At 39.7% G+C, this 27,269-nt stretch overlaps 1 protein-coding gene and 1 long non-coding RNA gene across 4 annotated transcripts in view; one reads left to right on the forward strand and one right to left on the reverse strand.

The window, feature by feature from the left end:
• LOC135327427 (uncharacterized) overlaps positions 1–18,758 on the reverse strand; it is a 69,530-nt gene extending 50,772 nt beyond the window's left edge. Inside the window, exons 1-2 of the long non-coding RNA XR_010387541.1 lie at positions 18,699–18,758; positions 1,853–1,928 (exon numbers count right to left, since the gene is read on the reverse strand). This is a non-coding gene — a long non-coding RNA (uncharacterized LOC135327427). The remainder of the gene's footprint in view (positions 1–1,852; positions 1,929–18,698) is intronic.
• A 26-nt stretch (positions 18,759–18,784) lies between these two features.
• PFKP (phosphofructokinase, platelet) overlaps positions 18,785–27,269 on the forward strand; it is a 47,904-nt gene continuing 39,419 nt past the window's right edge. For 2 of the 3 annotated variants that reach the window (XM_064505777.1, XM_064505778.1), the window contains exons 1-2: positions 18,785–18,938; positions 19,142–19,261. In XM_064505777.1, coding sequence (XP_064361847.1) covers positions 19,177–19,261 — 85 coding nt within the window. In that variant the 5' untranslated portion in view covers positions 18,785–18,938; positions 19,142–19,176. Of the gene's footprint in view, positions 18,939–19,141; positions 19,262–27,269 lie in introns of those variants that run through there. The other variant, XM_064505780.1, reaches the window with a different exon arrangement.

The following is a 27,269-nucleotide window of genomic DNA, read 5'->3' on the forward strand; positions in this document are numbered from 1 at the left end:
TGGAATAGACTAGATTTTACTTCCTCCTCTGTTCAATGTCACTTGTATGCACACACTTAAAAATATTGCTTTTTTATCATATCTGTACAAGTCCAGCACACTCCATTGTATCAGCCAACAGGAATTCATGATGGCAGGATTTGTTTAGGAACAGTTATTTGCATCAGTTAAGTAGATTGCATAATTCACACTCAAAATTTTATCTTAAAAGCTGTATAAAACTTCACTCCTGTGCAGTAGCCTTTATAAAGCGGATGTGTGCACATCCTCAGATGCAATGAATTCAATCTTTTAAGTAAATAATATATTTCAAAGGACAAATATTGAGTCAGAGGTTGTATTAAATAGCATTCCTACATGAGAGTAGACTTATTAGTTAATGAGCCTCCAGTTCCAACAGGGCTCTGACCTGAATAGGTGAAGAGAGCAGTCACTCTTTTCAATACGTGTGTGCTCTGCGATGGACTTTAAAGTTCTGTATACCTTCATTCTTAGCTCCATAGGCTTTTTCCAATCTGTCATGTAATTTGATCTTCAATATTTCCTCATTCTATACCAGATAACCAACAATACATTAAAAATCTAACAGCTCCCTCTTTATAGCCTGAACTAAATAATTTAATGAATTGTGTCATTGGATCTGTCACTCAGATTCAGTGCATATATTTAAGAGTACCCAATATGCTAAGAGCTTGCAGCATCCTTAATCTAGCTGTTACTCAGGAGAAAGGGGCACATAGGAACTGCAATAGCATGCACGAGTGCAAATGGAGATATTGATGGCATCATACCATGACAAATACAAAGTATTCACTTGTCTAAACTCTGAAGTTTTCAAACATCCCCTTTGCACAGATGCATCTCAAGGGTGACACAGAAGAAAAATACGAGACAAAGTCATAAATGTGCGACTTTCTCTTGCTGATGACTTTGTCAAGCTAAAGCAAATGAAGTGTTTAAGCGAATTCAGGAAAATTTTAGTCTATCAGCCTTCTAACATGAACTTACAGCTGAAAACAAGGACAAACAAACACCATATACCAATTTCTATAACGCAATGAGAATGCATGGCTTTCGGTTTAAAGGTCTAGGTGGTGCCATGAGCATTTTGAACTAACTACAGCATAAAAAAGGAAGAAGCCCTGCATTCTCATTTTAAGTGATCTTCTCTTTGAGGTACACTCACAAGAGAAAAATCTGGTACAGCGAGGACCTTCATATACTAGGGAAGCTGTCTGTAGTTAAGGGAAAAAAAAATAGTTGCTCTGAATCACTTTCTGGAGAAACTTTTTCCTCTCTCTCCACAGATCACAATGAAGAGTTTGCCTTACTTAAGGAACTCAAGCTTCAATGAACCAGATCCCATGTTTTATATCAAAAATCTGATACTCTATGGTGCTTCAATGAAGGGTTAACATTTATACTGTTTTGCTGGACTTTGTTAATAATACACTCTTCTTCAAGTAACAACATTACTGCCATCGTCATCCTAAAACACAGTGTTTATTTTACTTTAGATAATTCTAAAAGATTTAAGGAAAAAGATCCTTAGGATTTTATAGTGACGATGTTGCTCAAAAGCATTGTTTTCATCACTCTTAGGTGGATGAAAAAAAAAAAAGATAACCAAGCTCTTCCTAAAAAGACAATCTCATTTTTCACATAAAATCATATTAGTGACCTCCATAACAATCTGTTTACTAAATCATCCCTTTTCGCACAAGAGAGAACAAAGTTAATAATAAACAGAACCTACCTACAAACATAACTTCCTATTTTACCCATTTAAAAAATCAAGTATTTTATAAGCATGTGTAACCTAACAGCATTTCAGTTTATTATTATTATTCACCTTAGAAGGCTGCTCTTCTCACAGTTTCATGAAGTCCTATATTTTGCAGTCAGGTCAACACTGGAAATAAGTGTTACTAGAAAACAAGAGTTGATAATAAAAGGTATTAATTTTCCTGATAATGTTTGATTCTATATATATTGTTCATCTGTTGTGCTTGTATGGCATGAGAATCAGGTCTTAGCAGAGCATGCATTTCACTTTTCTCTAACTCTGTGTTCATAGGGAAATGCACTTGCTGGTTTTCATGAAACAAGTTAATCCACTGCTATTTCATATGCAGGAGAATTTTTTGGCTTGACATATATAAGCTAGCTTTCTCACCAGTCAAATGAAGTAGCTAGAAATATACTACTACTATTAGTAAAACACCTTTATACCTCAAAAGCACCTTTTCTTAACATCAAACTGTTTGTGTTAGGCTGCTATTTGGGCTTTCTCTACCCCTGGTTTGCCATTCTAAGACAAGATGCCAAATACTTTCTGTGTGTTTTATAGCTCTCTTCAATTTTGCCTTCCAATTTTCTTCTACCACCTGGTTCACTATGATACAGCAACATTACTAAATTCCCATCTCTTGAAAAACTGCACAAGTTCAGTACAAGTAAGTAGCCCTACTGTCTGAAGATAGTTTCGAGTATCACGCTTGCAAAAGTGTTTCTTTATTAGGGAAACTGTTCACAGACAAAGCTATGGCTGACAAAATGACTAGCAGTTATACAATAATGAGGTTGTACTTTATGGTAAAGGTTCTTTCATGTCTGGTTGCTTTTATATATTCTCACCCCCTTTCTCTTGCTGGTTCATGTGCATTTTCTCCACAGGTACCACAACTGTATATCAAGCCTCAGAAAAAAAATAGAAAAGTCTGGCTCAGATACAGAATCTTCTTCCAAGTAGGACTTTTATTGCAGCACTGAGTCTTGAAAAGAATTCTATCAGCAGTGAAATCAGTATTTCACATGATGCTGGCTTCTCTACTCAGTTTACCTGTAACTCCTACTTTCTCCTCTGGAAGGGAGGGTCTAACAGAGAAGACCACTTTTAATAAGTGTCCAGCACAGAACATCCTTGGATTTTTTCTAGGCTCAGCCTTGAAACTGGCATGTCAATGACAGACATGGCTCTCAATATCTGTATTGCTATAATTACGAAAATAAGAGACTCTTTTCTCATAGAGCCATTAAACTTGTTAGCCAGAATGAAAATCTTACTTCAAATACTCCTCCTGATACTTAACCATTTTCCATGTGTTTGTTATGGGTCACACCTGCCTCTTAAGAAACAACATAGATGACTGAGGTGGAAAAATTCCAGTGAATATATACATTATGGATAAGCAATGGAAATACTAATTATTTCAATTCTTAATATAAGTGTCAGCATGCTCTAGATTTCTATTAGGTTAAAATTCAGATGCAACTCTGTGAATGCCAACCGCTTCATTTATGCTAAGCCAAAATTTAATTGTATATGATGTGCTTGTTTCACTAAATCAGCAAACTTAGTTCCAAAATGAGACTCATTCATAACAACACAACAATATACCACTTTCATTTTTGCTGAACTGTCATATGGTATCTTCTCACACCTGAGTTTTTCATTCCTGGTAAAAGAAAGCTTTCCATAACTCCCCAAGTCCTCCCAAAAGAAAAACAAACATAACTGTTATTTTTAAGTATGATAGCTACATGGCAAAATTGCTTATTTTAAGTTCATTTGGAAATTATTTCAAGCCCATCTGTTAAAACATAAAACTGTGGCATAAAGAAATTTTAGAACGTGTATATGCATGCCGCGGATCATTACTGGAAAGGGTAGTAGCAATCAGAACATAGAAGGCAAAGCAAATAAATGTTGACAATATGATACTATTATCCTATTTCCATCTTCACATATATATCTTGCAAAAGAACCAGTGCACTTCATGTCACATTTTACATATGGTCAGTGCTACAGCACTACAACTACAATGAACAAAATGACTTGAAGAACCCCTTGGAGTGATTCCACAGGGTCAGGAAGACGGATGGCAGCCCAGGTCACTGACACAAAGCGTATGTGCATGAGCAGTATGAACAGAGTATGAACACATTACTGCTCTGAGCAACACATAGATAATAAGCAGCTCCAGCATGGAGGCCTGGCCAGGGTTCCATCACATGACCGGGTTACGATGGCACAGGAATTGCTTGCTAATCCCAAGTTCTTTCTGTGGGAGGGAATTAACATAAAAATTCCATATGTATCATCGTGTTACGAAAGCTAGCCAGCCCCACTGTTAGGCCACAGCATGAAACTCTAGACAGTCCATCTGTTTAAAAAAGATGCCTGTCCCAAGATTTTGCCAAAAAAGGCATTCACTTCTGCCAAAATATATTCAGCTCAAGGGTACTAGTAATACGGCTTAAAATGTTTAAGCAGATGTCAAAGAAAGAGGAATGAACACTGAAGACAGCTGAGTCATTTAGATGAGTATAAATGATGGTATAGTTTTAGATACAAGAACAAATTAAACAGTATTCAGTAACCCAAAATCTAAATTTATGTATTCAAGTCACTGATAAACAGTCTTTCTTTTAAAAAAAAAGAAAAGAAAAAAAGAAAAAACCTACCATCCTAACTTAGCAATAGTAATAACTCTGTGAAACTACGGAATCCATTCACATACAGAAGGAGCATTGGCAACTGAAAACAGAAGGGACAGCTTTCTCAGAAAAAAGAAAAAATCAATCAGACACCATACTCAGCATAATTACTTTGGAATACCTGGTAGGATTAATTCTATTCTTTTGATGGTTAACATGTTTTCAAGCTGACACTAACCTAATACAATTCTTACCAATTTCTGATCCACAACTAATGCAAATCCCTTGCACCTATCAGAGGAAGTTCATTGATTTATTTGAATTATTAGACTGTGTGCTAGTTCCACATAAATAGAGGTACATAAAAGTTACGCATATGAAAGAAAGTTACAGAAGTTAATACACTTCATAGACATGTGACCTTTCTTCTCCATCCATGTCTCCCTCTACCTGAGTAATCAGGAATCCAGCCATTAGATCCTTATGTATTTTAAGCTCCTTCTGATTTCACAAAATCACAAAATGGTTGAGATTGGAAGAGGTGTCAAAAGCCTTACTGAAGTCAAGGTAGACAACATCCACTGCTCTCTGCTCACCTACCCCGCCAGTCGTTCCATCATAGAAGGCTATCAGACTGGTTAAGCATGACTTCCCTTTCGTGAATCCATGCTGATTACTACTGATCACCCTACTGTCCTTCATGTGCTTGGAAATGGTTTCCAGGATTCCCATTCAATCACCTTCCCAGGGATCGAGGAGAGGCTGACCTGCCTGTAGTTCCCAAGATCCTCCTTCTTGCCCTTCGTGAAAACAGGAGTGACATTTGCTTTCTTCCAGTCCTCAGGCTCCTCTCCTGATCGCCACAACCTCTCAAAAATCACTGAGAGTGGCCTTGCAATGACATCAGCCAGTTCCCTCAGCGCTCGTGGGTGCATCCCATCAGGGCCCATGGACTTGTGAGTGTCCAGTTTGCTTAAGTGATCTCTAACCTCATCCTCCTCCACCAAGTGAGGGTCTTCCTTTCTCCAGACTTTCTCCCTGGTCTCTGGGGCTTAGGATTCCTGAGGGCCAGTCTTACCAGTAGACTGAAGCAAAGAAGGCATTCTCAGTCTTCCCTATGTCCTTTGGCACCAGGCTCCTGCCCCATTCAGCAGCAGGACCACATTTCCCCTAGTCTTCCTTTTGTTACTGATGTATTTAATAAGTCCTTGTTGTCCCTCCCCAGATTAAACTCCAGATGGGCTTTGGCTTTCCCAGCCCCGTCTCTGCATACTTGGACAATGTTCCTGTATTCCTCCCAGGTTACCTGCCCCTCCTTCCACCTTCTGTATACTTCCTTTTTATGTCTGAGTTTTGTCAAAAGCTCCTTGTTCCATTGTCTATTTGCTTCAGCTGGACTTTGGCTAAGAACGAAGGAGTCCATACTCAGATGTAAAGAAAAGGAAGTCAGAGCACAGCAGTTACTAAGCAGAATTGCTTAAGATTCATTAATGATTTACACGGTCCACTCATAATGCAGCAATAAAAGACCAAAAAAAAAACCCAAACCATTTAACACAATATCCAAGGTAAATGCAGCATGGTGCCCTCATTACATCTCAATACATTAGTACTTTTTGTCACTACCTGTTTCTCTCAAGCAATGAATACATCAGGGTATTTTTCAAGTAATGTATGGCAGTTTCCTGTCCATATGATAGAGCGCTGTTAGATATTCCTTGAAAATTAAAGCCTCCATACCTGCAATATTACATAACACCTGCTTTGTGATACACAGCTTGTTTATTTTCAGCCTTCAAGAACAGACTTGAATTCATGTCTGAGATGCACCTTGATTTATTTTAAGGGATGCAACTGAAGGAAAAAAATCTGATCTGATAAATCCAAGTTTAATTCAATTGATATCTTATGGATCAAAGAGTAACTAAAACATTTTTCCCATTAAAAATAAAATAACAAAATGCTGAGTAGTCAACACCAGTACAGAAGTTAGTATTTGAAACTAATTTCTAAAGCTCTTTCGAAAAAACATTAAATCGTAATTAATACTTTTTCATGGCTGTGTCTTCTTAGCTTTCATTCTCAGCCATAAATACAAGTGTATTGCTTTTTTTCCCAAAATAATATGAGTGTTTTATATAAATTAATATACCATAAGAATATGAATTATAAAACTATTTTTTCCCTGATTAACTTGCTTTACTATGTATTCAAACATCTACTGCTTTCTTCTTTACGCTCAAAGAGATTATTTTTTCAATAGCTACCAAAGCCACTGCTGCCCAAAATATAGTGACTCAAATCACTGGAATAATCGAGCTCCAAGGCTTAACCAATGTCTCTTACCATTCAATACAAAGAACCCTTCAAGTACACTGACACTAACCAATGCATGTCAACAGTATTTTGGCTGAAGAAAAATTCAAAATAATAGTAACTGCAAGGAGGAAAGAAAACTATCATTCAGTTTTAACAACTGAGCTTGATTGTTAATGAAATGGTAAGTTACCAGAAAATAAAGTATGGAAAATACTTTTGCATTGTCAAATGTCAGATAGGTAGGTGGCCTAGCCATTTCTCTCTCAAATTTTTATAAGCTTACTAAACTGCACTTTTGTTTTGGACAGCAAAGGGAAAAGGAATAGGAAGAAACATTTTATAACTTCTGAGTAATTGTCTGTTATTATATGCAAACAAAAACATTTCACATGAAATGAAGTTTAACTTGAAGCCCTAATACACATCAGATTGGAGCCTACGCTGCAAACATGACAGTGCTAACTCATTACAAGGCCAGAAGGGTTATAAAATTGAATCAGCTCCATTAAAAAGCAACAAAGTACAAATCTCTCCCATATGCTCTTTTAATGCTTGCTGGACACCTGCTCTGCTGTTCCTCCTTCCAAGATCCATATTATGTCTTTCCCATTAAGAACTACTACTACATCTTGTCAAAGTGTTTGCTGACTCACGGTAGCCAGAGGGTGCCATGTAAGGTATTGCTGCTCCAGACTTTGCTGCCATACTGTCAGACCTACTCTATGAGTTCTTCTCAATTTCATTTCCACTACCATCTGGACTCTTTAACAGTATCATATAACTTGATCATGCAGTCTACAGAAGCACAGACCACGGCCTCTTGCCAGTGTGCCTGGCCACCTGAGAAATTCTGAGCCTAACAATCACAAGTAAAAGGATGGCAATTTCAGTGATTTTGGACTCTCCATGCTTCTAGGTAGCCCTGTCAGAAAGGATTCCTATTTTCTAAAACTACATTAATTCTTTCTTAAAACAAAAAGATTTTCAGAGCTGCTGCAACTCAGCTGTCATTCTAGCAGATGCTTCCTCCTTCAGATGCTTTTATTCTGTAATTGATACCTTTCCTTTCCATGCAAGCTGCTATACCCCCCAATATTGTCACATCCTACACTGAGGAACAGGGGAAAAGGCCAGCCATTTCCACACTAGAAACGAGAATCTTCAGATTTCCTGGGGAATAAATTAAAGATAGCTGCTCCACAGCACTTGTAAAAGCAAGTCGAAAGATCTGTGCTAACTCTCCCCCATTAAAAAAGTCAGAACTTTCACTACCCTGAATCTGTGACAATGCATGGAGAGAGGAGAACAACTCTTCCTATGTTGTTCCAGTGAAGCTTTCCCCATGTTACAGGAACTGTGATACAGGACCTGATCCATTGCACTGGACATTAATGCTATGGGAAGCTATTAGAATTGGTTTTCAAACTCTTACAGACACAAAGCAGTACTTAACCGTCCTGTGTGAGTGCAGCTAACAGAGGCAGCCAACAGAAGCAGCAGTTTGTGCAGCAGTTTCTGGGCTCTACTTAGATCTTCTGAGCAGCTTGTTGGAGATTGTGGGGGGTTTCTGGGAACCCTCTGAGAAACTAGAGAGTGTTTGCTGCTGACAGCAAAGGAAAGCCAGATAATGGACAGCTATAGGAGCCCTTAAGTTCTCCTGGGAAGCTCTCGCACAACCTAGCTGCTGCTAATGAGTTCTGTTGGTTGATCAAAGGGGGCCTCTGTTCCAGCTGACCCTTGATTAGGGAGGGTCAAGCACCCTCTTAGCCAGTGCTAGGGAGAAGCCCATATAAGAGCCAGGCCTAGAGCACAGCTCCCAGAGTGCAGCTAACATGCAGCAGTTTGAGAAAAGGAGGCAAAGAAGGGGTCCTCATCTCTGGTCAGAGCAGCACACACATTCCCAGATATGGTTGTGACACACCACAGGGCACATTCCCCAGTAGCTGTTGCAGTTGCTGTCCTTGCCATGTCAGAGGTTTTGACCTAGGCAGAACTTCTGATGGAGGATGCAGCTCTGCAAGTCTCAGGCTGCAAGGAGTGCTTGGGGCCTTTCTGTGAGGCTGGGGCTGACAGTTGTCTTTCCCGTGGAAGGTGTGCTGTTGCTGAAGATCTGTGTTGCCAGGTAAAGCAGTTGTGGGAGGAAGTTGGCAGGCTGTGTATCATCAGACAGGCAGGATCTTCTCAGGCACTCTACAGCTTCAAGAGACCCAACTGCAGTGGAGATGCAGGCAGAGGATGTGCCTTCCATGACAGTAAGTGGTAACTCTGAGGAAGGTGAATGTTGGAAGCTGGTGACTGTTCATACCAGAAGGAAGGCTTCTGCTCCTCCTGAAGGTTTGCAGATACTGAACAGATTCACTGCTCTCAAAGGAGGAGTTGGGTGTACTTTTGAGTGAAGTGATTGGGCCAATGGACCCTGAGCCATGTAGGAGCACCTGGAGGAAGTGATGAGTGACAGTAGTGGGTGACTCCCTGCTGCAGGGGACAGAGGCACCCATCTGCTGACCTAACCTGCTGTCTAGAGAGGTTTTCTTTTTGCTGGGGGCTTGGATCTAGGATGTTGTGAAGAAACTGCTGAAGCTTGTCTGTCTGGCTATTACCCCTGATGCTATTCCATGTGGACATCAATGATACTGCCAAGGGCAACTTGGAAAGTATCAAATGTGACTACAGAGCTCTGGGGGTGGTGGGCAGGAGTAGAGGGGACCAGGTGGTTTTCTCCTCAATCCTGCCAGTGAGGGAAAAGAATATAAGAAGGAGTCGATACTGTGAGTCAACAACTGGAGGAGTGGAAGATACAGCAGCAGGCTGTGCTTCCATTCAGAGTGACTTTGACAGGCTGGAGATGGGCAGAGAAGAAGCACATGAAGCTCTGCAAAGACGACAGAATATAGAATCATAGAAAAATTTAGGCTGGAAGGGACCTCACAAGATCATGTAGTTAACCTCTTGCTCAAGGCAGGGTCAACGCTGATTTCTGGTCTTTGTCCTACTGTGTCTTGAAATCCTCCAAGGTAGAAGTTGTAAGAAACGTGAATATTCCTCATAGTAGTTCAGATTCTTTTGTGATTCTAGATAAACTATATTTATTGGAGGCAATATGATGGTTAAGAACGCATTAACACATTTTCCCCAACAGATATCTATTGCCAGCTCTCTCTATTCCTTTCCTCCTTATCCTTAGGTAATTAATTTTTCCTCTATTCTGTTCTTGCAAGTAACCCATCCTAGTCTGGCTCTAGACATAGGTAAGTATCAGGGTTTCTTAAAGCAGCCACCTGCCTGGAAACAAAGATGGCCCTGACTCCTATGTCTAATTTATTCAGTACCTGTGTGATCAGCAAGTACTCCTGAAGCTCAAGATAAGGACAATGGCATTGCAGCAGAAGTATTTCAGGGGAGTGATGGGAATCCTATCTGTCTCAGTCACCTAGCAAAATGGAGCCACTCTGCCAGACCTGTCTGGTTCATGCTTGGGCAGCATCACCTGGTGCCACTAGAACAGAATGAAGCTTCACAGGAGCAGATCTTGACCTCACAGATAAATTATACTGGCTATGGACAAGTATATTAGGGAGGAGGGCTAGAAGATCTTGACCCCTAGCTTCCCAGAACTAGTTAAAATACTACTGATTTCCTAGGGCTCATCTTTCCCTGGAAGTCAGCTGATGTCCTGCCAGTCCACCACCAATTATTCCCCAGACTCCCACTGATCTCTCCTACTCCTGTCTGCTGCCTTAGAATTTATTCCAGCAAATCACAACATTGAGTTTTTCTACTGCTGCTGCAAACTACCTTGTTCTTCATCATTTGATAGTAACATTTAATCTGACCAAGTTCTGAATCCACTAAAGCAACAGAGTCAATACCATGATAGATTACGTTGTGTTAATTAATCAGAACTAATTTTGCATCTATGTAGAATATTCATTTTGCTTCTTTATAGGAGGAATTTTCTTCTGAATGTTTCTAGTTAGATATTTTCATTGCATCTGTTCTTATAGCTGTTCTTTATGATTTTTTTAAAGCAACTATTTAATACACATCATTTATATTTTAAAGACAAGAGATTGGGTGAGGTATTCAGTCTCAGAAGTAAATATTGCATTCAAGAAATACTGCCTTCCTGGAAGTGAAAACCTGAGACAAAGATAAATGAGGTTTTAGATGTTCCCCACTGTAAACATTAAATATGCTCCATCCACATCTGATTACAACAATCATCATTCCATTTATCCACAATATACTGAATATTTGGACATAATGATCCAAATGGAATTATTCAAATATATCATAAAAGGACTTTGGTCATTCATATGAACAGTCTAAGAAATCAGTTCTTTTCTTTCTTAGAATTCTAAGGAATGCCAAAGAATTATAACGCCATTACAGACAAAAGTAATCAATATTTTAAAAGTCTAAATATACTCCATTACTTAGTACTGAAGTGTACTTTTAAATACTAAACCCCACACAAGTTTACATTATTAACTCTCTGTAAATAAGAACAAAAGCAGTCTGTTTTTTTTCCCCAGTTCTCTCCCACAGTTCAGACATGTTGTTATTTCACCTGTCGGGTATGACAAGCAAAATATCCCTTAACTGTAGGTTCTGGCATATGACCTTTTTTTTTTTCTTGGTACTACAGAATGTGAGATAAGACTTCTTTTGGTGTGATCGTGGGATAAAGATACATATGAATGCCTTTTTACAAGAAATCATTATTAAATACATCTCTGCTAACTATTTAAATTTCACAGACAAAGATAAATGAGATGATGTTATTAATTCCCTTTGCAAGAAGACAGGCTTCATCACATAAGGAATCCAGATTGGCTTCTTGCAAATGAAAACGGCTCTGCAAGTCATTAAAGGCTATTTTTCTCTTCCACAAATGGAAACATTCCTTGTTTCTCATCATCAGTTATGGTCTCAAAGCAATGTCATCCAAAATATTTAGAAGGAAGAATATGCAATTTGTACTAGCTAACTAATATACTAAAATTACCAGGGGAGTGAAAAAACAACTCCCCTCACATTCTTCGTATCTTCAATGTTAGGAAAGACAGAGGAAGAAAGAGATGGGAAAGAAGCTGCAAGTAGAGAAAGCAAGGAACAACAAAGGAAAAGAGCTAGGAGAAAAATACATGAAAGGAAAGTCGGAGTGGGGAGGAAAAAGAGTGAGAGAGCAAGAACACGTGAGAAAACATAAGTATTGACTGGCTAGGAAAGAGAAAAAACTAGGAGAAACAATCCTTGCTATTATATATTATTCATGACATCATAGCAAAAAAAAGCCTAAAGCAAAAAAACCCAAAACAAAGGTAAAGACTGCTTCTCCAAATGCAAATTATTTGGACTGAATATCTAACTTTATTCCTTTAAGTACGCTTGTAATCTCTCTCAAAAACTGCTGGCTGCTAATACACAAGCTCTAATGTAGGCCCCACTGTCTGCTTCACTGCCAAAATTCCTTTTCTAACTTCCTCTGTTCTGCAGAAAGACAACTTTGTGGCACTGTACTCTGCAAATATTTTGTGGAGGACACAAAGATGTCCTGTATTTTTAACTCTGGAAAGCATTTGCATTTTGACCAGTTATTCTCTCCACCCTTCCCCCAAAATAATGTTTTGCTTTTATTCAGCCTTTTTGAAGACTGAAACCTTTTACAATCCAACAGTAGGGCACTACACTGAATAACAGACACCTGTGATCTTTTTAACAGTACACTTGATGAGCATTTCTTAGATGAACATTTCCTTAATAAAAGGTTTATACATAAAGTAGGTTTCCATTCTGTAAACACAAGAGTAGTAATTTATTTATATATGCATATACTGCATTCAGTACTTACTGGCATAAAATACTGAATTTCATACAGAGAAATAATCCAATACGCATACAGACTTGCAAGCTGCTACTAGAATATGAAAGTGAAGCAATGATATTTATACCATAAATTCGTATGTCATGAATTCTTGTTTATATCCTAAGTGCACAGAGGTTTTTTCCACAGTAGATCTTTTGAAGGATTACTGTCGTAACAGCTACAATAAAAAATGCAGTCATTTCATATTATCTCTTTGAGCTGTATAAAATATTTCACTAAGGGCTGTCTGAAGTCTTCACAACCACCTGAATTAATGTTAGCATTGCTGGGGCTTCCATTTTCTTGCAAGTTACAAAACTGTGAAGAAAATATACATAATCTCTATTGTGAAGAAGAGTGAAATCCAACTTCAAAGGAAAAAAAAATCCCATGAAGACTATATAAAACTCTATTGTAGATCAACCTAATAAGATCAATACAAATACTATAATTTGCAGGAAAACATACAATAAGTAGGAACTTGAGTGTTTACAATGCAATGGAGAACAAGTTAACTTGTTTAATTGTAAACTACATTTGCATTACCTTAAATTATACTGTCCTGTTAATTCAGGATTATATTATCCTTCCACAAGCCTTCGTGGAAGGAAGCAACCGTTGTGAGATCTGTAGCACGTAAGAGCTTATATGAAGGAAGAAATGAAGTTACACCAACTAAACTACCTGATTTATATTAGATCAGATCATTACTTATGGTAGTCCATTTCTTGAAGTATGATTATGGGCACATAGCTTTAAGTAGCAAAACATATCTGCTTTTTTTAAAATGAACCCCAAGGTCATAAAATAAGGGAGGAGCCTACTCTTTCCTTAAGCAACCCCAAGTTATACAAATCATGTAGTTCCTCTCTCTCCTAGTTCTTTCAGAATTTCTTGTTCCTTGCAGTTATTTTCCTCAAGTCTATTGGAGGAAGAGAGACAGTTTCAGGCCAAATTACTCATTTTGGCCCCAATCCACATAAGCACTTAACTTGATGCCTGCCCTGCCGGAAACAACGGACTAAGCATTATTCCAACCAAACTCTCCTGAGGAATGTGATATAATAATTTTTTTCAGAGAACTCCTAATATCCACTCTTCAACAGAAGTGACCTCCACATAACATTTCACAGTGCTCACCTGTTATATAAAATAGCCTAACAAATACAGCACGTGCCCAGAAAGTGACACTTTTGAGATACAATTCCCTCTTTTGTCTAAGTATGTTGAAGCTTTCCTCCACAATCTGCCATATCAGTCAGGAGGACATTTTTTGGATGAAGACACTCCACGTCTCCTGCTGAAGCTGTTACAAGGATTCACTAATCCAGAAGTACTGTGCAAAAGTTAATACCCTTTAATAATTGAGTAGTTTGGGTACTCATACAAGAACAAGAAAGTGCTCTGCTCTAGGCGCTGTTCTAAGGACTGTTTGTATATTTTTACACTGAATAATAACATACATATACCTGTAATGCTCATTACATAAATAGTAAGAATTCTCCTGGATATCTAGAGATCATCTGTACTGCTTAAGAGAAAGCTGCAGAAGTACAATATGCTGAAAACAGCATAATTAAGTGTAGTTTTTATCCTTTTAGTGTGAACTGTAGACATACATACATGGCCCTACTCATCTCCCAACCAGTCTCAAGCTCACAAAGTATCCTGTGGCGCCAAATGTGGCTCGCTGTGGAAGTTCTCTAGGTGAGAAAGAAAGACTTACATATTTTCTTCTCTCAAACAAGGAGAAATAATTTAGTCCATTGTATGATTCATTAAGTCTTTAATTAACACATTGTTTCCTTTTAATGAAGCGGCTTGGCCAGTTTTTTCCAACTTTTTTTAAGCCTCTGAGCAATTATGATACATGTGTGACTAGCATGGCTCAATCATTCTAAGCGTAGTATATCTGACACAACATATCTTTCACAATAACACAACTCCTCTTTGATCTGCAATACTTTTGGGAGGTGCTCAGCTCAGTCATGAATTTTGCTACAAAACAAGACAAGGAAAACATACTTTTAAATTAAAAAGTGGACTCCAGGATTACTTATGGGTCATGTCAAAACTCTGAAAAATGTATTTTTAAGGGCTTAGAACCCTGTTTTTTCAAGAATCAAAGTCTGAAAATTAGATAACGAAGAAATATATAGCATGTTAAAATTATTTGTTCAGTGATGGTACTGAACAGTGAATTTCGCATCTAGAAGCAGGATGAAAAGAAACAACACTACATAATGAAGCAGCTGACAACAGATTAGAAATCTTTTGTACATACCATTCAAGAAAAAGTATGTCACTTTATAGTGGAAGATATAACTCTCAAGCCTGAAGACCACATTAATACATTTTCCATGTAACTATTTATAGAAAAGTTTCCATAAAAACCTGGAAGCTTCAAACCCACCAAGATATGAACAATACTTCCTGCGTTTGAAATTATATAACATTCCTATTAAAAATATTTTCACTAGGAATTAGTTTGCTAGAGCTTTATCATGGTTTACATTTAGATTCTGACATATGCAAAAGCATTCTGGGAGAAATAATTTTTAGAAAAATACTGCCTCTTCAAATTTCTTTTTCTTACAAAAAACATTTATAGTTAGCTAAACTTAGGGATTTGATTTGTGCTTTTCTTTTATTCAAGGCCTAATTCAACTACCATTAAAAACTCTTGCCATTTGATTTTGGCAAGAATTTCACTAATGTCTTTGATTAGTACCTAAACTCTCAATTGAAGAATCAGGTACTGCAAACTCAAGGCAACAGCCATCTGACATTCAAGAAAAAGTTCTAGCTGATGTCCGGTAAATGATTTCCTTTCATGAGGAATATGGTGACTTTTTATATTATCTTCCCTCATTGAAAATAATAAAAAAGCCTTTTCTAGATGATATTTTTTCCTCTTCCACTTCCCCTCCGCATTTGAGAGAAAGTTCTAGCAATAGAAAATACCTTCAGTTTGAGTTTCAACTTTTAGGTACTAAAAGCTGGAAATCCATTCGGAAGCCATTTTTCAGCTCTGTTACTCATGTAATAATCTTGCCCTTTTTGGAAATGGCTTGTTCTTCCTAGGTTAACTTAATTTCAATGGAAAACCTTGTGTCAAATGAAGTACTGGATGCATCTGTGATATTACATCCACAATAATGAGTTGTTCTGAAGTTCAAAAACGTGTTCAAAGCATGTTTAAGGAAACTGGCACAGTAAGTTAAGCAATACAAAGAATTTTTAAAGGGACAATTAGGATTCCTTAAGTAGTGACAGAATTTAAGCATAGGCTGACAGCCTTGCTCTAGATGGCATGGGGAATAGGCAAGGTGAAAAGGAAGCAGCAGAGCAACTGCCACAGTTAATATCAGAGAAGAGTCAAAACCCACCTGTCTTGTTCCCATCCCATGTAAACTGATCCTATTAAATATTTAAGTAGGAAGATGATTAGAGCACCTAATGTAGTGTGCAAATTAACTCCTGAAATTTTATTCAGGTACGCAGTTTCTTATCATTTTATGTATCTCAGAAGAGCCTATTCTCTTAGTGTCAGTATGATTTACACACATGTACCTAACTGCATTGCAAGTATAACCCACAAGGTTAAGTAAGATTGTTTCCCCTAACAATCTTCAATATTTAAGCCAAGAATTCACTCCGTTTAAGATTATAGGCAATTGTATTTCTGGAAGATCTGTAAATATATCAAGAGAGCCTCAGGAACAAACAGTTCCACATCCTTTCCTTTCCTCCCACCTCTATTCTAATGATCTGACACAGACAAAATACAATTCTTTCCTGAGAGCTCTGCTAAAGAACAAGAAGTAGCTATAATAAATGATGAAAACAGTGAAATCATAGGCAGTCTTCCAGTTAGAGAAGGAAAAAAAAAGACATCATTTATAAGGGCAGAGTTCATTACGTACCATAAGCTAATCACACACAGAAAGAGAGAGAGAGAGAGAGAGAGAGAGAGAGAAACCTTCAGAAAATAATAGCTCCTTATCATCAAGGGTATATTTGGAAGCAAGAGAGACAAGTCTACTTCCAGAGAAAGTGCAAATGGTTTAAATACACCTAATAAACAAACAAAATAAGCCAATTCTAAATTACAGCTAAGTATCCACACCAAAACAATCAAGGCAAAGGTTCCTCAAAGAGTCACTCAGATGAGAAATTAGCATTGGTCTATTACCCTCAAGGACTCATGATAGTTAATACTAGCCCAAGATAGCCTGCTTTTACAGGCTTTAGATCAAGCCTTGAACCATTCAGAGACATTAATTTAGCTGTACAGCTACTCTTTAAGAAACTAATGTGATTCTGATTCAAACTAGAATATATGAGACAACTTCATGGTGGTTTGTATATTTCTGTAATAAAAGTTCACCTTACTTATAAGATCTGAGTTAGAGCTCTCTTCAGATATCAGGAAAGAATACAGTAAGTTCCATATAGAATCAGTATTGCAGCTACTTACATGCATGAAGCGTTCATGCAATGAGGTAGGCAAAATCTTTGAGAATTTTCCTTTTACGTTGTCAAATCATGCGTACTCATTTCAGCCTGCGAGTACTTTTGCAAACATGAGTTACCCACACAATAATGTAGGTACCTATTTGCTGGTAGGGTTTCTTCAAACAGTTATCTATGAGTAATTTTGACTTAACTACTCAAATGACTGGGCTTCTACATGTGTCTGAAAGTTGACAGGATGAGTACATGTATTTTTAGAATGTGAATTAAGTCTAAGATGTGATGTAGATGTTGAATAAAAACAATAATTATGACAGCAATTAAAGTATAAAACTTGAGTCAGCGTTTTGCTTCTGTTCCTGACTCTCTCCCTGACTTGCTTTATAATTTTGGGCAAGTAACTTGGTCTCTTATTCTGCAAATACTTTTACTTATGCTAAGTACAAAGAAGTGTATATGGGGTAACATAGTTATATTATGTTAAATTAACAAGATCAGAGAGTTAAGCTGCTTCTGTGACTACGTGCATTGCTATTATCAACAGAACTATAGCAGGTGGCATCATAATAACGTGAGTTTAAGACAGCACTACTGTATCAGTACTCCCCAGCCAAAAGCATCAGTGCACAACAGAATGAGAACAGAAGGGAAGGCAGAAAAACAGGCACTTCCACAAGAATCTCAACTGTTGTACCTCTGCTGCGTCCTTAGACTCAACCTTTGTCTCTAAGCCGTAAATACTTAAAGGAAATAACTTCCTTCTCTTACACATGCAGCAGAACAGTGCTTCTAGATGTCACACCGACAAGACAGAGCAGGGATGGCAAAGGCCACAGGAGAATGAAAGGAGCTTTAGCCCTTTGGGCTGAACTGCCCAACAAGGCAGACATGGACCACAAGGCATAAACTCTGCCCTGTGATGGTAGAAATTCACTCCTCCATTCACAACACAAACTGTTTTCATCACTCACTGAACATCCCCGAAGCAACAGCTGAGCATAAAAGTGAAGGCCAAACCATATTAGAAGAACAGGCCAGAACTGGAAACACTGAAGAAAGATTTCCTATCTGAGCCTGTAGCAGCGACGGGTGGGATGAGGAGGTGAGCCCTCCCAGCCCACTGCCGAGCTCGCAGGATTCCCACGGGGTGATGGGGAAAGCGCCCAGGGGCGGCGGTGCCAGGCCCAGCCAGGTTGGGAGGCTGCTCGCTGTGCGAGCCTCTGCCGCGGCCCCCCGGCAGCGCTCTCCGACCCCCCGAGCAGCCAGGGAGCTCCAGGGCAGAGACTCTCCGCCCGCCCTCTCCCTGGCCTCCAAACGCCACAGGGAGACAAAGTGTCACGCAGAGCTCAGGCTCTGCCGCGGTGAAGATGAGTTAACAGCGTCCGATGGCGCTCACTCCTCCCCCCGCCCGCCCTGCCAGGGCGCCAGCCATTTCCCCACATCGCCCCCTCCCTCCCGCCGCAGCGCGCCGCGGCTCGCCGACGCTGGGGGATGGGCGCCGGCGCCTCCCGCCCCCGCCCCGCGGCCCCGCCCCCACCTGCAGCTCCTCCCCCCGCATTCCGCCGCTCCCTCGCCCTCGCGCCACCCCCCCCACCTGCGAGTACCCCCGTAACGTAACCGCACTGCAACGGCTCCGCCCCGGCGTAACGGCCGCGGCGCGAGGCACCAACCCGCCCGCTCATTGGCCCCTTGGCCCGCCCGTCAACCGCCGCTCCCGGAGGGGTGGGGGAAGAGGGAGCGAGGGGGCGTTGTGGGGCGCTGTCAGAGGGAGCCAGCAGAGCAGGCGGCGGCGCGGCGTGGCCGTGGGGGAAGAGGCGGGTGGCTGGGCTGGGAGGTGAGAGCGGCATCTCTGCCTCGCGCGCTTACTCTGTCTCTCCCCCGCCCTTTTTTCCCGGGCTTTTCACATAAATATACGCCTACGCTGTCCCCCCCCGCGGAAAGCAAATATTTAATACCCCCGAGTGAATACGCTCGGGCGGCCGGGCAGAGCCCCGCGGCCAGGGGCTCCCTCAGCGCCTCGCTCCGTCTCGCCCACAGCCTGCCGGCGCGCCCGGCGCCTCCCCCGCCGCACCATGGATCACCAGCCGAAGTTTTTCGAGAACCTCTCGGGCACCGGCAAAGCCATCGGCGTGCTGACCAGCGGCGGCGATGCCCAAGGTAGGCGCGCATGCTGTGCGGGCCGGCGAGGAAGGAGGACAGGCAGAAGATGGAGGGGCGCGGGGGCGAGGGGGGAGGGAAGCTGCGGACACAGCGGGGAAGGGGGCAGTTGACGGGGAGGGTCAGGGTGGGGAGCTCCTCGGGGGATGGGGTGAAGGAGGAAGAGCGCCGAGGGCCTTCCAGGCAGGCAGAGTGCCCATGTGGGAGGCAGGCAGGGAGCCGGCGGGTGTAGCAGCGCCTGCGAGGAGGAAGCAGGGGCTGCCCCGGGGTGTCTGCGAGAAGCCGCCCCGGTAGGGGCAGCGTGAGGTGGTGGAGGGAAAGGAGTCTCGGAGTGGGACGCAGAGGAGGCTGGATGGGATGCCGTGGCCCTCGGGTTCCTGCTGCCGTGCTGGTCTTTGGGCTGAGCTTTCTTGCGAGCGCTTGAACTCATTTTTGCGCGGCCTGAGCTGAAAGCATGCCGTCATCCTTCTACTTCTCTCCCTCTCTCATTGCATTTTCAAATGTCTGATGTTCTTTGAGCCTGCCTTCGGCAGGGAAGAGGATGGAAACGCTCCACTAACTTTTATCACCCAAACGCCCTGACCTCTCGGGGAATGGTGGGCAGAGGGGAGCGGGGAGGGAGAGCGGCCGGCTGGTGTGCTCGGGGGAGGAGGTCGTGCTGCATTGCACGAGGGGTGGGAGGCTGTCTTGGCTGCTGGGGCGCCGCCAGTCCTCGTCTCATCTGCTTTTCACTTCGTTTTGGTACCAGAGACACTTTTATGTTACTACACATGATTTGGAAAGCTCGGATGGTAGTTTACTCTCCAGCCCAGTAGGAGGATGTTGGAAACGTCTTTCACCTCCTTAAATCGCTACGTGTAGAGGGAGTCCTAGCCACAGGAACGGGAGGAACAAAAGACCTATAAAGAGGGAACAGAAAGAAAAGAGGCTTGATCACAGTATACTTCCGCCGTTAAAAGCATGTTTCCTCACGTGTTTATTTCCCGTTTAGTACCATAAAACCGCGTGTTTATTAATAGTTTGGAATTTAATAGTGAAAATTTGAAATGTGCAGTACTTCAGTACTTCATGATATTTGAGAGGATTCTCAATCCACTTTTGTCAGGAGAGTTGTTTCGTTAATATGCAAAACTGTGATGATTGTTTTTAGCCTCTTTAAATTTTTTTTTCCCCTGGAGAGTGCTTCTAGAGTACTTTCACCTAAAGTAAGTAAAAGCAATATTTGTGTTTGTGGAGTGAAGAGGATAGAGAGGAAAAATGTATCTCTTCCTTCTTACGTGGATTCGATAGTATAATGACCAGTTTTCCCTGCTTTCTCCATTGGAATGTGCAGGGACCAACCTGCTTTTACAGCGGAGGTGTTCGGTCTGATTTTCCAACGTGTGTGTAGGTAAAGGGAGCAAGTCTCTCTCCTCCACTCACGTTCCCTGCGCGTACATGAGATACTAGTTTGCATGGACCGGTGTCTCCGCGTTCCCTCCCCTTCTCTGGTGTGTACGTGATCTGCTGCGAGTCGCTGCAGATTCCGCCTCTTTGCGTCATCTGGGCTGGAAGAAGCATCCTCCCTCCCTCCCTCCCTCTCCATGCAGGAATAACGGGGTGCCCCCCCCCCCTTATTTTACCTGGGATTATCTGAAGCCCTTTCTAATCAGGGGTGGAAGGGATTTAGCACCATCAGTGAGGAAAATGTTGCCATTCTGGAGAAGAAGAAAGCTGTTTAGTTTAGTTTGGTTTCTCTTTCCCTGTCAGTTTGGTTACATTTTAGCAAGTTTTTATCCACAGTTTGCTCTTCAGACTCATCACTTCCACTGCTAAGTCATTCTAGGAGGGACTGTGAATCAAAGCATCTCTGTTTTAATGGTCTAGTCTCCAAATCGCCATTTTAATTTCAAAGTATGACAGGGCATCGCCCCAAGCAGCAGTAGCGTGTTCAGGGAGAGGCTGAGCTTCCGCGTGGCTGGGGATTATGTAATGTCAGAGCAGCAGCAGATGTATCTCTTCTTATAAAGTATTAATCTGCACTTGCCACTGTGTGAATTAAGGCATTTAAAGGACTTCCAGGATCCAAAGCTTGATTGACTGCAATCGTAGTGTATTTCGTAGAGTGGTAAAAAGTTACAGTTTGTTTAGTCTTTGTGATGGCCTCACTGCTCAGATACACTTTAACAAAGTGAACTGGATGTCTTCCAAGTATTCTGTGGGCAGCATTATTTTCCTAACTTAGAAGAAAAAGAAAAAATGCAATTTTAGAACTGGAAGATCTTTTTGACTGAATGATACAACACAGCTGAGGTTTGTAATCCTATTTTGAGAACAAGACAGAAGTGTAAAATACACAACCTCTACTCTGTTTGCACACGGAGGATTGGAACAAGGGGCAAAATGAGTCATTCCCTCCCAAGGTCATTTGCCTTACATAGGGCAAATGTCTGAGAGAAGTGAAGTTATGAGCTATAAGCAGGAGGAGATACACAATTATTACTGTTGAACTCTTTGAAAATATATATTCAGGAAAACTGTAGGTCATGCAAAGCTCTATGAATGCTGTTAAATTGGTTTGCTCCAACTTATATTTGTTAGATAAAAATCTTTAAAACATCTGTAATACGGACCAAACTCAGCAGGAAACTGTTGGGGACACCCATTAGTATTGCAATAAACATCTTCATATCACCAGATGCCTTGATGTAGATAGGTGGGCTGTAAAATCTCAGTCCAAAATGAAGCATGCTAGTTGTTATTTTGAAATAAAAGTTACTATTTTTGTTGCTTTTGTGCATCTAAATAATTTAGAAGTAGCTTTATGCAAAATACACAAGCCTCTATTTATAATAGATGTTAAGGTTTAAAATTACTTCCCCTCATTTGTGGTATTTCCTTACAAACTTTTTTTTTTTATATGATTATTATTGTCTCTTTTAACTGCCTGTGAAATATTAAGGACTATAATGTATTCATGTCATACTGGAATTATTATGATTTAGTTGCTGCATTTTAAATATGGATATGTTGTTTCATATGGTGAAGTTAAAGAATTTATCGGGGATTTATTTTGCATGGAAGAGATGGGTATTTTGTACATTAAAATATGTATGGTACTAAACTTTTCAATCCATGATTTTGGCCATCCAGCTGTTAAATAGGGAACTAAAACAAGTACGTTATGCCTTACTCAAAACTACCTTGAGAGGCAAAAGAAACTTTGAAAATTTATTGTCAAAATTTACCAGGTAGTCTAGATTCTGGATTATTTTTAAATTGTAGTAGTTGCAGCTCAGGAAGGTGAACTAAGAAATGTTTCTTTTTTTTTAAGTCACGCTTCTGTCTTCGCTTTCTGTGACTCATTAGCTATAATATGCTCCAGGTCACATAGTACAGTGGTTGTACTTTATGCTGGTTGCCGGTGGCTGCCACGGGCCATTTTGACAGCCATAGTTCACTGATGCATTAGTATGGCCTCCAAACAGATTGCATGTTGTAGGACTGTGGTAGGTATGGCTCAGCAGCAGGAACAATGTTGTCTGAAAACTTCCTACAGAAGGCAATTCTGCATTGTTCAGAAATGATGAGTTTGTGGCTACTGTGGCTCAGGATTATTATATTTGAGTGTGACCATGTAATACTGAGATAGTCTCTGAGATTCAGTGTTGTGGAAGATGGTGTGAGTGAGGGAAACATGGATTACGTAGTAATGCTGGTCCTAATTCTGGTGTGAAAGCTGGTAGGTTAATTGGGTTTTGGCATCTTTAGACATGTATCCTGTTTAAATAAGATGTCCACCTCTTATTCACTGTCACATACAGGAAGTGTTTATGTCTATTTTAAATGCAGATTTTCACAACAGGAATGAGTCAAACATATACTTATGAAATCTTGATACTTTTCCTCGGCCTATATAGTGCGCTCTCTCTCTCTTTTTTTAATCTCCTATCCCGAAGAGCTCATACATAAGTATTTAAAGGTGGGAGTTTCCTTTTCTACACAAATTGAGGGAAAAAAAAATCAGCAAATATTGAGATTTGAAACAGTGCTAAACAAAAACAATGGTCTGCTGGATTACACAGTTCTGGAACATCATGACTGTGGAAGAACTGCATATCTGTTAAGTTTGAAGCATTGCAGGTATCCCAGGAATATTCCAAGACATCTTTAATATAGTATGTAGGTGTACACTACTTGTTCTGCTGTTGTCCTAATCTCTTACATTGGAAAAAGAGATTCTGCCACTGCATAACCCCCCCCCCCCACTCCTTTATGTTCTTCCAAGTATAGAGTTTATATGTTAACATTGATTGTAATTTAATGATCATCATATGGAATTTTTGGAACTCTAGCAAAGAGAAAAAGAAAGATATCATCAGCTTTTCCAGCAAATATAATTGTTTGTGAATGTGTATATGTATAAAATACATATAAACATTAATTTTATTTATTAATATGTGTAAAATTAAGGAATGTAGTTAGTAATGGAAGTGTATAACTATTTGAATGCACTTAATCTTTTGGAAGATCTGCTTTTATAATTAGTGAATTCTATGGTTGAAAGTAATTTCTTGATGTTTTTTAAATCTTGAAGAAAGAGGTGTGTATGTAGTCTAGATGTTAAGCTAATGTTTAGGTGTATGCACAGTAGAAAGCTCTGATCTAATACAGCGCTGATATTTAGGAAAATGGCATTTATATAGTATTTGCCTTCATGTATCCAGGGTCAGTATTATGATTATATGCAGTGAAATCTGTTATGTAAATAGAAGTAAATGGAATAAACCCCAACTGTTTTCTTAATTATTTTTACACTTTGTTTGTTAGGTTAGGTTTTTGTATTTGATTGCTTCTTCTCATCTCTTTTTCTGATGATTATAATCTTGGAGGACTTCTCCCCCCCCCCCTTTCATTACAGATATATCCATTTATGTTATTTATGCTCCTTATCGTGTAATAAAGTCTTTCTGTTGGGCTATGTTAATACATTTTCCGTAGTTTGTGTATTTTGCTGTATAGGTTTTTTGATTTAAGTCTGTATCCTTACTCAGGGCAGCACTTGGACATATGTGTTAAGCCATTAAGCCACTAGGGGGGAAAGGAGTGGCTTTTAAATAACTTAAAGATTTCCAAAAAACTGTTTGTAACCCTGCCATGAAAATTATTATTACTTCCAAAGACAATTGAATGGGCAGTATCAAGAAGAAAAAGAGAGTATATTATCAACTCAAAAATTAATTTCAGGCATTATGTAAAGCCTTCTAAGTAGCTGCATATTACTTAATCTTCACTGACTTCAAAGAGCAAAATAAATCTTTTAATTTTAGCCTTTTTCAAAGGGTTAATGCAAAAGCAAGTGGTAATTGAGAAAGATATCAAATAATTCTTATATTTTAAGAATTACTGGTTTTCCCATGGTTTACTTTAAAGCTGCGCTAATACTATATATTTATCAGTGTTCTTATGTATTATTCAGGACTAAATCCATGACTGACTGGGTACATCTATTCTTTGGTAATAAGCATATAATTACATTTCATACATATTATGGTAATTCATAAGTACTATTTTAAGAGGCTGCAGTTAATGAAATAGAGCAGCATTTTGTTATACAAGTTACGTGGAGACTTCACAAAGTTCTCTGTATTGGCATATTTGAATGCACTGCAAGCAGTGCAGTGTATTCAGATTTAACTATCCAATGTGTAAAAGTCAAAAGCCACACTCAATGTGTCGATGTTTTAGCTAAATTTTTTTAGGTATCAAATTATAACATCCTTTGGTCCTCAGTCCTCCTGAAATGTAAGATGCTTCTTTAGGGCCTTGCCCATAGACTTCCAAGTCCTCCTCATATATAAAGAGGTAAAATATACATCACCAAATAATATTAAAATCTGTGTAATAAAAACTTACAAGGTTTCAGTGGTGGTATTGAGAAAGTGCTTTCAGTTTAAAAAGATAAAACTACAAGCTAGAATACATGACCACTAAAGCAGAAATCTGAGTAAGAAACTCATGAAGGACAAGCACGTGCCTTCAGTAGGTATGTGGATGTTTATATTTAATGTCTTGCTATGTCATTAATTATTTTTTTCAGCTAATAAAATTGTTCAACTTTAGCTTGTTTGGGTTGCAGCCAATTTCTTGTTATTTTACTCTGATACTTGTAGGACGGGACTGCTGATGAAAGACACCCCAGAGTCTTTATTGGTGAACGTTTATTAGATATCTAAAATGTCTTAGATTCCTCTCACTTTCCGAACAAGAGGATGGAAAAGCTGAACTCCAAGAACAGACTGTGAAGGTCCTCAAAGGGCAGTTCTGAGTAATCCTCACCCAGTGAGGGTGAACCTTTTTCCTGCAGAGGGTCAGCTTTCTCATACTCTTCTAGAATTTTGCAGCCAAATGGATAATAATAAGAGTTGTTTGCATTGTTCAACAAACAAATAAAAAATCTTTACTGCTGTGCATCATGAGAAGTATGTTTTGGGCTTTCATTGAAGGAATAACTTGTGCTTGTCTTTTCAATTTGCAGAAAGTGGCAGTGCTGTGACCTGTGTTAACTTTCAGAAAGTTAGGGGTATCTTCCATGTTGTTCAGTTATGGTGCTTGGTCTCTGCTCTTCAGAGGAATATCACTCCATTGCCTTGAGTAGTGTCAGGACTTCTTCTGTGATTTTTTTTTTTTTTTTTGAAAGCTCTCTTATTGGGGAGATACCTTTGTTCTATGTAGTAGAAGTTATAATCTGAGATGTGAAATTTAGCAAACTTTCTTTTCAGTACAGTCTCTCAGATTAAATTCTTTGCTCATCCTTGGCATCATCCAGATCATGGTCTAAAGCTGTAGCCTTAGCTGTCTTGGCATCTGAGAACCTTTTTATGCTGTGCAGCAAGGCTGACTCTAGCTGAGATATGCACTTGCATAAGTTGCACATAACTTCCAGATTCTTTAACATGATTCTGTCATTTTGAACTGTGGGAAATATGTTAGTGTAGATGAAGTATCGACTGAAAATGGTGGCAGAAATGTTAATATTGTTCTTGGCATTATTTCCTAGTAAAAAAATGATGTGAAAACACAGTTACTCATGATTTTTTATTTCATTAGTACAGGTATCTTCAATCTTGAGGCTAAGTGATGTCTGTACAAACAACAGAGCAATTGGTGTAACTTTTGTATTTGTCAGCCTTAATTCTTTTATTTTTGTGTTCAGCAACCTCAGTGACTTTTTGGTATGTTTCTAAGTAGTAAATCTTTGAGAAATTTCAGTCTCAATGATATTTGCAGCCTCAATGATTCCTCTATTCAGACAGGTAAGCTTTTTAAACTCAGTATTTTTTCTAGTGATGATAGATACTGTAGGGTTCTTCAGGATAGGTCTTTACCGCTTACTGCTTGTATTGTGGGCCTTTTTTTTTCTTTACCCTTTTTGTCTAGTTACCCCGTTTTTTTATCTCCAAACGGGTGAACATGTCGCACCTACACTGACAACAGAGCTGATCTACTTTGTGATTTTTATATTATTGAATTCAGAGTTAGAGAACAGCTGCCCAATACTTTCTGGCATCCCTTTTCAACTGATGTGCTCAGGCTATTTCTTACAGTATGAACTTCTTATCCTCAGGCTTTTGATACTCTCATGCCTGTTTAAACTGTATAGAATTAGTATATAGCTTATTGCGACTTCCTGAATAATGAGTTAGTTGCATCACAATATCAAAAGGTACGCGTTATGATCAAAATACATTTAAATCAGGTAGGGGACCAGTGGAACTTCTGTAAATGATTCAGAGAAAAATATTTCTTTCTCGGGAGGTCAAAAGTGTTTAATCCGTAGGACTTGAGTGGAAGATTTTATGTTGTTATAATCTGTCAGGTGTCTGTGAGCAGAGAATTCCAGGGTGAGCTTGTCGTTCAGGAAAGCAAAATGTCATTTAGGCACTTCTTGAACACATCTGTGAAATAAGTCCAAGCACCATTGCTGGTGTTAACTTACTACTTCTTTCTTTTTAAGTGGGCAGGTGAT

The sequence above is a fragment of the Dromaius novaehollandiae genome, chromosome 2 (genome assembly GCF_036370855.1).
Source record: "Dromaius novaehollandiae isolate bDroNov1 chromosome 2, bDroNov1.hap1, whole genome shotgun sequence".
NCBI classification, from domain to species: domain Eukaryota; kingdom Metazoa; phylum Chordata; class Aves; order Casuariiformes; family Dromaiidae; genus Dromaius; species Dromaius novaehollandiae.